Source organism: Argentina silus (genome assembly GCF_951799395.1).
Source record: "Argentina silus genome assembly, chromosome: 7".
NCBI classification, from domain to species: Eukaryota; Metazoa; Chordata; class Actinopteri; order Argentiniformes; family Argentinidae; genus Argentina; species Argentina silus.
The window spans coordinates 7319648-7330591 of record NC_139661.1 but is presented as its reverse complement, the minus strand read 5'-3'; the positions used below and the strand labels follow the sequence as shown (position 1 = coordinate 7330591).

The 10944-nt window shown below is 46.1% G+C and overlaps 1 protein-coding gene across 1 annotated transcript; it reads right to left on the bottom strand.

Annotated features, from left to right (window-relative positions):
• Positions 1-6609: 6609 nt before the first annotated feature.
• On the bottom strand, positions 6610-10621 carry LOC310806991 (uncharacterized protein; the record flags this gene model as incomplete). Its single annotated transcript, XM_083673270.1, has 10 exons — positions 6610-6870; positions 7062-7167; positions 7272-7432; positions 7832-8045; positions 8792-9166; positions 9284-9359; positions 9559-9680; positions 9868-9940; positions 10138-10267; positions 10465-10621. 10 exons carry the CDS (start codon positions 10619-10621, stop codon positions 6698-6700), a joined length of 1587 nt encoding a protein of 528 aa, XP_083529396.1. The 3' UTR covers positions 6610-6697.
• Positions 10622-10944: the final 323 nt, after the last annotated feature.

The following is a 10944-nucleotide window of genomic DNA, read 5'->3' as shown; positions in this document are numbered from 1 at the left end:
CCTGGATGCGTAGAAAAAAGAGAGCGATAAAGATTCCGTTTGAGAGGTCAGGAGGAGGTGGAGAAGAGAGAGAGAGAGAGAGCTGGTGCCTGTGAGAATATTCTGCCCAGAGCCCCGTACAGTACGTGAGTCCAGAGAGGAGAGAAGTCTGTCTGTCAGAAAGCGATCCAGAGTTCTGTGTAAGTGTACTAAATAGTACACCAGTCTAGGGTTCTTTGCTCTCCTCCGGTGTCTTTTGCTCAGCACGGGTCAGCACAGCACAGCACAGCACAACACAGCTCAGCTCCACTTCATAGAGTGATTCCCTCTGTGGTGCTTGTACTTATAGACACTGGTGGACTGCCCCCCTGTGACGTCAGCTCTCCTAAAGGAGGAAGGGAAAGTGTAAGGGGGGGGAGTTGGAGTGTTGTAGTGGAAGGGGAGTAGTACTGGCTACTCTGAGACAGACATTCAAATAGCATCACTACGCTGCCATAATGAGTTGGCTAGGTCATACAATAGACACGGTAGAAACTTCAATTACACTGACTGCTTCCCATTATGATGTTTTCCTCATGCTATTGATACATGTTGAAACTGCAAGGAAAAGCAAATTGTTGGTGAATGAAGATTAAGCAAATCTAAGTGTGGATTGGTGGTTATGGGTAGAGGGTTGTAGCATCCCTATCTCCGGCACATAGTATTGTGGACACAACGGGGGTCACCTCAGACAGATATTTGGGAACAGAAAAACAAGTACAGGTGTAATGGAACAATTGAGTAGGGAATCCCGCTTTGGCGTTGAATCAATTTTAATAGGGGAAGTGGTGATGCAGACAGCAGAGAAATTCCCTGTAAACGACTTCTCCACAAATGCCCCCCCCCGATGGGGTCCCACCTCCCACAGCCATTGCAGTGAAACACTCTTTGCTCAGGACACATACGGTATCCTGTGTTTCCCTCCATCTCTTTCCTAATGGCCACATTCCAGGAAACAAAGGCTTTTCCACAGGTTCCCATGTTTTGTAGGAAAAAACTAAACATTCCCATTGTCATCCCATGGGGACATAAAAAGTGTTTTGTTCGAAGGGGCAGGAAGGCCCTGCGTTAGTGCCTTGGCTCGCTCTGTTATGAAACACAGGAAACGTAATTTAGCACATTGGATAAGGCCACTTAAAAGCTCGCAGAGATTATGAGAGAGCTTCTCACACAAGAGAAGAGTGCAAACCCCGATGAAACCAGTATTTGTCTGTGTGTGTGTGTGGATCCCTGCTCTGTTGGTCAACCCTGTCCTTACTTAACCCGGTTAACCTTGAGAAACCATGACAACACGTTCCACTAAGGAACCAACACCAATGACAAATATTAAACAGGAAACAAGTGCTAATGGTTTTTTGGTCGTTTTTTTTTAAAAGACAAATACCGGTGTATATATTTGCATGAGACACCACAATACAAACATTCTTCACACAGGTGGACCTGCAGTATGACAAGAATTCAGAGGTATGACCACATCAAAAAAAAAGGGAGGATAAAGGCTCTCTCTAGATGTGGCGAGAGTTGAGGTTGGAATGCCACTCTGCTCATTGCAGAGCAGCAGAGAGCAGGTGTAGCTGCCAGTCACTGATGTGGGAATAAGGAGTACTGACTGGAGAGAGAAGGAATGGAGGGAGAGACGGTAAATCACACGCAGCGCCTTACGCAAGCACCCAGACACCCGGGCCGCTGTGCTGAAACCACCGGGACGCGGCTGGGGATGTTTCAGAGCACCTTGTTGGGGAGGGCTGGGAGAAAAGGGGCAGCAGTCTGGATTCCAGGCATTCCTGGCCCACAAAGGCAGGATGTGTGTGCTGGCCACGGTGCATCGGACGCTGACGGAGGGGGGGGGGGGGGGCAGGGGTTGGGGGGAGGGAAGAAGGGGGCAGGGAGGGGAGGGGAGGGGAGGGGGGGGGAGGGGGGGGGTGGTGGTTTGGCAGCCTCCCGTCTGGCCCTGAGCCAGCCATTGTTTGTCAGCCAGACAAACATTTCCAAAAACACAGGGAGGGGGGGGGGGGGTAGCAATTCATCATCACTAATGTCCCTCTCCCATTGACTCTGCCGATCGTCGCAACGCCGTAACCAGCCTAGCATAGAGTACATACACCACACTGTAGCTAGCCTAGCATAGAGTACATACACCACACCGTAGCTAGCCTAGCATAGAGTACATACACCACACCGTAGCTAGCCTAGCATAGAGTACATACACCACACCGTAGCTAGCCTAGCATAGAGTACACACACCACACCGTAGCTAGCCTAGCATAGAGTACACACACCACACCGTAGCTAGCCTAGCATAGAGTACAAAGCTCTGAAGCTTCACTCATATCCACTCTGCCTGAGCCCTGCTGCAGCTTGCCTCCGTCTGCAGTGACCAGCCTATCAGAGACTTCTACAACAGACACATGTCTGTGTACTCTACTCACAGTCTTCACTAAGGGACAAGGACTATGGACATATCTAGATCTGGGGAGGCTGGTGGAGGTAGAAAATCGGAGGAGGGGCTCATTGTGATGTATGGAATAGAATGAGGAATGGTATCAAACACGTTTTTGATACCATTCCTCATTCGGTTTCCATGTATTACAATGAGCCCGTCCTGCGAATTTTCTGCATCCACCAGCCTCCACTGTTCGAGATATTCTAGCAGCTCTGATTTCTTTCCTGCACGGTGCCAAAAACGATGTTCTGCCCTGTGCTGTTCTCTCAGATGGGTGAAGTGGTAAACAGGAAGTCTCTGCACGGTGCAGGAATGGGGTGTTCTAAGGCCTGACTCAACAGGAACCCAAACAGACCTGAGCATGAGTGTGAATGTTTTGGGCTGGTTTATGTCTGCACGGAAAACACAGCTAGGCCTACAATAATGACCTGAATTTCAATTTGACCAGACCAATGCATAATAGACATTCCACAAAACAGCAACGTTTTTTGTTTTTTTTTCAACTAAAAGTATGTCTCTTTGATATAAATGCCTTAAAGAGGCAATCTGGGATTGGTACCTCAATTTGTTTTAACTTTTAAATGAATGATGTACAGTACCAGTCAAAAGTTTGGACACACCTTCTCATTCAATGGTTTTTCTTTCTTTATTTTTTTATTATTTTCTACATTGTAGATTAATATTGAAGACATCGTAACTATGAAGGAACACATATGGAATTATGTAGTAAACAAAAAAGTGTTAAACAAACCAGAATATGGTTTATATTTTAGATTCTTCAAAGTAACCACCTTTTGCTTTGATGACAGCTTTGCACACTCTTGGCAAGGTGTGTCCAAACCTTTGACTAGTACTGTATATCCATTGATTCTTGAACATTATAACTTATAAATGCTTCATGAGCTTAGTTCAACTATCTTACCCCCTCAGAACCCAAAATATAAGCTTGTCTACTCATAAACAATATCATTGTAAACAAACACTGTATAGCTTCAACACATGGTTAAAACTATAATGTTGATCCCATGGATGATCAGTCATTGCATCCATAGCTCTATCTATGCATTTTTATTGAGCGCTATTCATCAGCTGTTTACCAAAAAAAAGTGGTGGGGAGACCGCTTTCTTGTTGTTTGAATCCTAGATTGCACCTTTAAATGGAACAGTGTACAATACATGATATCCCTGTAATTGTGGTAAACGTGATATCACAGTGACAGTGGGAGCAGCCTCACATGTACTTGGGTAAACATGTGCCCTGTGTGGAATCAGCTGTGTCTGTGTGCTGCAGTTGCACCCTCAGTAACCCAGTTCATGACACCACCTTTACAGGTCAGGTACTCTCTGGATTCCTCATACCAGTGTCCTAAAAACCTCCCGGCACTGTAGCCCGTATCAGCAGGAGCTCCAACAACATCAGCTCTCCTCCCCAGTCTTAATCAATCTTACATTTAAAGTAGAAAACCTTAACAAACTGGCCGTCTGACAGTCCGCTATTTTGCTAAAGGAACACGGCCATATTCCACACTGTACTCAACTGTGTGTGTAAGTGTTAAAAACGTGATGGAGCAAACAACATCAGCTTTCCTCTCCAGTCTAGTTTGCTAGATAGCTATACATGTAAATACATATAAGAGAATCCTGATACTCTATCGATTCAATAATGACAGTATAAATAGAAGTAAAATACAGTAGATGCTTGAAGAATGTTAGGCACTCAAACAACAACTCAGTGAACGGCATGATGTCATGGGGGCTGTGGGGCATATAGACACACATGACTGGGGGCAGAAATCTGTGCATCTCTCCTCTCAATCCTCCATGAGGCCCCAGAGTAGGCCTGGTACAGTAAGTAGGCCTGTGCTGATGCAGGTGTGGCTGTCTTGCACCCGGACACAAAAGGGCCTCATTTAACCTGGCGGCTGCCCAAGCAGGAGAGAACCTGTGGCCTGTACATTCCTCAACCCCACCTAATAGGAGTGATGAAAGCAGGAGAAGAGACCCCCCTCAGCCGCTCTCTCCGCAGCACCGCAATAACCTGCCCATTGTGTGCCTGACATGAGCAGGTGTGCTGCTGCAGGTACAGAGAGCCACACCCACCTTCTCAGAGGGGAGAGGTATGCTGAATACTCAAGATAACCACTGTAAGCTAGTCAGCCCCACGCTGCTGTAACCCGAAACTACTGCTGAATCATCTCCTATTCAATGCACGCCCACACAAGGTTGAGTTTTGGAATCCTTGCATGTCTGGCATATTACAAATGCTATGTGCTGAAAAGATAATGACATAGAATCACAACACAGGACTATTATGCAAGCCATTGAAAATGAACCATGTGCTGTGTCTGGGTATGTCTGGAGTCTAGACCACCAACATATCCATTACATTTGTAGACGATCACTTAGGTGGCATAGCAACAAACTCTAATCCACCTAAACTACTTCCCAGCATCTGCAAAATACTTTCATTGTCCTCACAATCTAAAGCTCTGGATGAATCAGATAAACAGAAGATGGGGCCAAGGCAACAGTCATATACTGCATGCTGCCTTTCCCTCCGGTGAATCCGAGGTTTCTTAAGCTACACACTGCATATTAAGTACACAAAAATAAACAAACTAGCATTTCAAAGGGACTTTAGTGTGGGAGCTGCTGGTGTAGCTCCCTGACAGAGAGTGTCCTGTTCGTGGGGAGGCGGGAGGGGGGTGGGCAGTGTGGCACCATTACACAGTACTGCCTGTGATTCAGAGGGGGGAAATGTTATCACACAGAGTCGTAAACAGAAAAGTTCCAGGGTTATCCAACGGGAATGGTGACACCAACACATAAAGATCACTGTGAATAGGCAACACGGCTGAATGTGAGTCCACAGACTTACTGTAGCCTATTACTGACATTCATTTGATCTCTATGAAACCAAGACCTGATGATAAAACAGGTATGTCCAGGTAAGGGACTTAGGACCTATTGGATACCCACACACACAGCATTGACACAGTTACTGGCACTAAACATTAATTTCCTTAAGTAGCGAGATCATTTGTTTATTCAGCAGCGTGCACTAGGCACTAATTCCCTCTGACAAATATGTCAGTGTTGTGCCACCTAAATTTAGGCATGTTTGTTTGCTCTGACATTCAACTTACCTGAGGTCATACCTAATCAAAGACCTCTTTATACCCTAGTGAGGTTTTTCCTGTATAAAATCATAGAGGACCTGTGTGAGAGGGAAAAAACAGCCGTTTGATTTTCAAAATCAAATCCAAACAATACGGAAAATCCTCATCTGCTGAAGAGGGCCAAGGGCTGTCAAAGACATCACTCAGTTCTACCAGGTTCCTGTGCTAATTGTTCTACGGTACTAGAGCTACAGCGACATAGAACCCGAGTAGAGGCCATATCAGACAGGTTGAGTTGTCTCCTCATCCCAGCTGAGAGCAGGGAAAGTCAGTGTGTCATAGGGTCTTTAGTGAGAGACCTTCATACTGTTGGAGCACCTGGCAGAGCAGCAGGAAACCTCTCCTGGGCGTCTGCTGTGGAAACCAAGCAGAGTGAACCTAACCTCCTGCACCCCAGCACTGGCCTTGACACCCTGGACTACCGAGTGCTGTCAGAACTAGGTCAAGGACAGGGTGTGGGGAATGAGCACAGCTGGAGAGGTTGAGTCTAGGGGTGTCATCAAATATTCCATAAACAAACCAAACCAATCATAGCCCCTCCGCTTCCACTTCTCTTACTTGATCCCCCGCCAACGTCTAGCTGAATAGACTGGGGTTCCGATTTGCACCAGAACACAACATATGTCGAATCAAAGCCATTCTTCATCTTTTGTAGAGGATCTTATTACATTCACCTTGCAAATAAGTCCAAATTGGGACTTTCCCCCCAACAATAAGGGTGTGAATGACTCTACAGTGACACCTGCTGCTCTCTCATAGCCATGAAGGTAGTCGAAATGACTGTGACCGGCCATGAGGAGCACCCTTGAAGAGAACTAAATAATAAAACATCATGATATCTCGATTGTATGATATTGTGAAGTTCCTATTCTAGACTACACATTGAGGTGTAAAAACAAACACTATTAGAACTATTGTTGATTTCATTACAGATTTATTTAACTGAAAGATAAGAATCGCTCTGGACGAAATGATATGAATGTTAACAATTCTGACAAGTGCGTTTTAGTAGTGGAGTAGCTGGTCCTGGTTCTGTCGAGGGACCATCTCCGTCTTCTCATGGTTTACCATCTGCACCGGAATCGGAGTTGAGACTTGAGGGGGGAGGGGATGGCTGGAACCCTGAGGGCCCGGGGTCCTTGTCCTCTGAGCTGCCTGTCCTGTCTGCTGCCCCTCTTTTACTGTCTCTCTCTGGGTACACGAGGTACATAGCATCCTCTCCTCTACAATCTGTGGAAATAAACGGGGGATGAAGCTGAGCTACAAAACACTGTACTGAAAAGGATCAGGATCGTAAATAGATGTACATGGGTACAAATACATAGGCCACACATCAAAAAGCATAGATGATAATTCATTGACATAATATTAACGGGAGTATCCTTTATCGGATGTGTTGAATGTGACAGTAACTGACTGACCGTATCTTTCTTGCTGAGCTGTGTCCTGGAGATACAGCATGGAGTTGTATGGAGCGATGGCGCCTTGGCCCGACTCCATTTCACTGAGGTCATCTTTGTCTAGGAGCTTAAGAGAGCATGTTCAGTTTGCAGTTTTCTACGCTCAGGTACATAATGATATTCATGCATGCTAGGTGTGAGTTAGAATTTGAGCGGTTTAGAGGCACTTACTGGACGCATGGGGTTTTGATAGCTGGAGTTGGAGTCGCTACACAACTTGAAGTAACTGTTTGCCGCTCCTGGGTGTTGGCACTTGGACTTGGTGCCCAGCACACCGCCGTGGTGGCACCACATCCCCTCCGCACAGTCAACGCAGTGCCACACTGCAGGACCTACCCACACAAACATCAGCATCGACACACATAGTACCTCTGCGTTTCCCATCTTTTCTTTCTCTCTATTCACATTGTATCAACAGAGCTTCATGATGCACATTGCTTCAATGGTCCTCTGTGGCTCAGTTGGTAGAGCATGGCTCTAACAACGCTTAGGTTGTGAGTTTGATTCCCGCTGGGACCATACATACTGAAAAGATGTATGCACTCACTGCAATGTAAGTTGCTTTGGATAAAAGCGTCAGCTAAATGGCATATATATATATAGAGAACTTTACCAAGTTCATGTTCTTTGGTCAACAATATCAAGACGTTTCCAATGTGAACAACCTGTCACCCTGTCTGTGGCAGCACTGCAGTGCGCACAGCCTGTAGTGTGTGGAGGTCCAGTGTTACCTATGGACAGAGGGCTCCTGGGATGGTGGTGGAGAGTGGCTTTGGGGATGGGGTAGAAGCCGAAGCCGTCCCACTGCTGGGCTGGCTGGCTGGCAGTCATGTGCTCTGGGGTTGGTGGCTTCTCTTTGTCACGGTTGACTGCTGGGAGGTGGTGCTTCCTCCACAGATACGTCTGTCTTCTCAGACTCTCCCAGTCGATGCCATCCCCTCCGGTCTTCATGTCATCGGAAACAGAAGAGAACAGACACACAGAGAGAACCATTAACTCACGCTAATACCACTCTCAACCATAGCAATAACAACAGGCGTTGCCAGATTTGCCTCAGTTGAACGTAATATTACAATTTGTTTATTTTGATGCGTCAAATCTATGAAAGAGCAAATTCCTCTCTTCCTTTTCACTCACCAACAGGACATTACAATAGCTCCGCTATATTGCTATGGTCTACGACAAGGAATATACATCCGCAAAACAGTATATTTGGCAATAAGTCAGTCGGTTTACATTCTTTAATTCATTTGTTTATCAACAGCTGAGCGGGAATTCATTCCATTCTTCCTGGACCAAAGCACGGATAATCAAGGAAGTACGTGACCACTGGCCACTCTCTACATGAGATGTTGAAAACAGAAAATAAACACTGAGCTGTAAAAACCAGTGGAAAAACATGGTGCAATAAAAGCTATCAGGGCTTGCATCTTGAAAACGAATGCCCAGTCCCACTCTCCCGTGACTCTTAAGCATGCAGTGCCAAAGCAGGGTTTTTCCCTCTCTCTCACCATCTCAGACAGCACGAAAGCATTCCACATCAGAACTGCAGATGACACCGACACTACTTTGAATGATCAGTCGTTGATTGATCAATCTTGTGCATTGATTTCTGGTTGTTGCTAAAGAATCCTTGTGTATTGACTCTAGTGAGAGAATTAAAAGGAGCGATAGTGTCATTATTGAGTCACCTTGGTGTCCAGTTTGTACTTGGACGCGGGGAGGTTCTGCTGGGTGTGTCTCCTCAGTACCCTCTCCCTGACACTGTGGAAAACCACAGGCTTGTTCCTCAGGAGGAAGGCACTGGGGGCCCTGGGTGCTGAGGGGGGTCGTGGGCTGCCATGTGCCTCTGGGCCAGTCTCCAATGTCAGGTTAGGGGGACTGCCAGTCTCCTCCTCCCCTCTGGGGTTACTGTCTGTGTCGCACTGGGCCAGGGCAGGGTCTGTTGTGTCGACAGCCTGCTCTGCCACTGGAGAGCCCAACCCTTGCTCGCTTCTCTGATGTGACGTCAATGGTGACAGCTGAAACTGGACCCTCTTCTTCACATTCTTGGACTTCTTTCTGTTCTACAACACACAGTACATTACAGGTCAAGTGCATGTAAATGTTTAACCTTTACTGAACAAAAAGCAGAACTGACCAACCATATCATTTAAGAAAGCACTAGGCTATAAACTACTAACCATTGTAGAGCTTTTGTACAACTGCAAGGATGGAAGGCAAATGATTTCCTTGACAGCTACATGAGGAGATCCAGACCTGTGTTTAAAAAGTTAATTTGACACCAACAGTCAGCATTATCTGCAAACACAATGCCAGAATGCGGTCATCATCAGACATTAAAGTAAATGAAATCATCACCATAACTTGCCTTTACGTATATTGAAAAATGAGGATCAAATCAATGTCATGAATCTAGGCCTAGAGCTGCAAATCAGTATACAATGCACCAAGTGACCTGTTTTGGGAGTGGCACTGTGGGATGTGCTGAGGATTGGGTATCCACATCACTAGGGAGCCAGAGCCCCAGGATGCACTGGAGGAGCAGCTGGCCAGCGGATTGATCTGGGCTGTGCTGAGCTGTAATAACATCCACAACAACACAGACATTACCAAAGAGGAATACTGGTCCATTCTTCTCAAATAACGATTATTCACAATGGAGATGCATTCTTTTTGTGAAACCTGCAAAGGGTCTAGGCCTGTGCCTAGAATGTGTGTATCTGACTATGCTGTGTGCAAGTGGTTTTGACCTGGGACTACCAACCTTCACCCCCTTGTTTTGTTGGTCACGAGGACTCTGGACAACAGAGTTGAATCCAGGAAAGTGGAGATCTGCACTGCATCAAGAATGAGAGAACTGGATGAGTGGTCTTCGTGATAGCCTTACATATGTCTAAAAAAAAAAGGTCTTCTTCCATCAATCTCAATCTATCACTATAAGTCAAATACTTTGTCTTTTGTTTATACTATAGTATGACCATACTGAGTCATATACTGTTTACTGCATCAGTGTGTTCCAGCTCTTTCCTCTCACCTATGCAGCCTCATGCAGTGCTCCCTCTGGTGGGTCTGTAGCTGACTGGAGAGAAGAGTTATTGCATCTGTGGCAATATTCTCTTTGCTTAGTGTCTTGTAGAGCAACTTCACCATGGGGGGCGTTTTGCCTTCAGTCCACTCCGACACATTAACCACACTAAGGGTTGGAAACTCCTCCTCTAACAAAATTGAAATAAAAAGCAGTGTCAATTCCTTTGGATATGGTCCTGGTCCTATCAACAGATTTGGTTACAACAGCTGAATATGTGTATGTGTGTGTGTGTGTGTGTGTGTGTGTGTCTGTGTTCAACTCAGAACAACCTACCGTCAACAAGGTCTCTGCCCCTGTCTGGTGTTCGGGACTTTATGTGCCGTGGGGTGCCTTTGGCAATGCGGTGCTCAGCCTCCCAGCAGCTAGGGTGAGGGCACATGGCCCAGAAACAGTGGGCCTCATCCAGACCCTCACTGGGAAGGCTGCCCATATCAGGTGGACCACACACACCTGAGAGGAGTGTGATTGGGGGAATCATCATCACATGATCATCATCTAGATCCTCCAGCTAAAATGACCAGCCAAATGGAAGAAGCTACAGTATTTCTGCAGGCAAGCTTTGTTATTGCTGACAAAGCAAAGCCCCCCCCCCCCCCCCCTCACAAGTGTGCACCAACTAGCAAGCAAGCCAACTTACAATTGAGGAAATGATCACCACAAAAACATCTAGGTTTCTTAAACTTCCAATTCATCATGCAACGCACTACATACCTCATTCAGGACAAGCCAGAGAACAAATATAAAATGTATTTA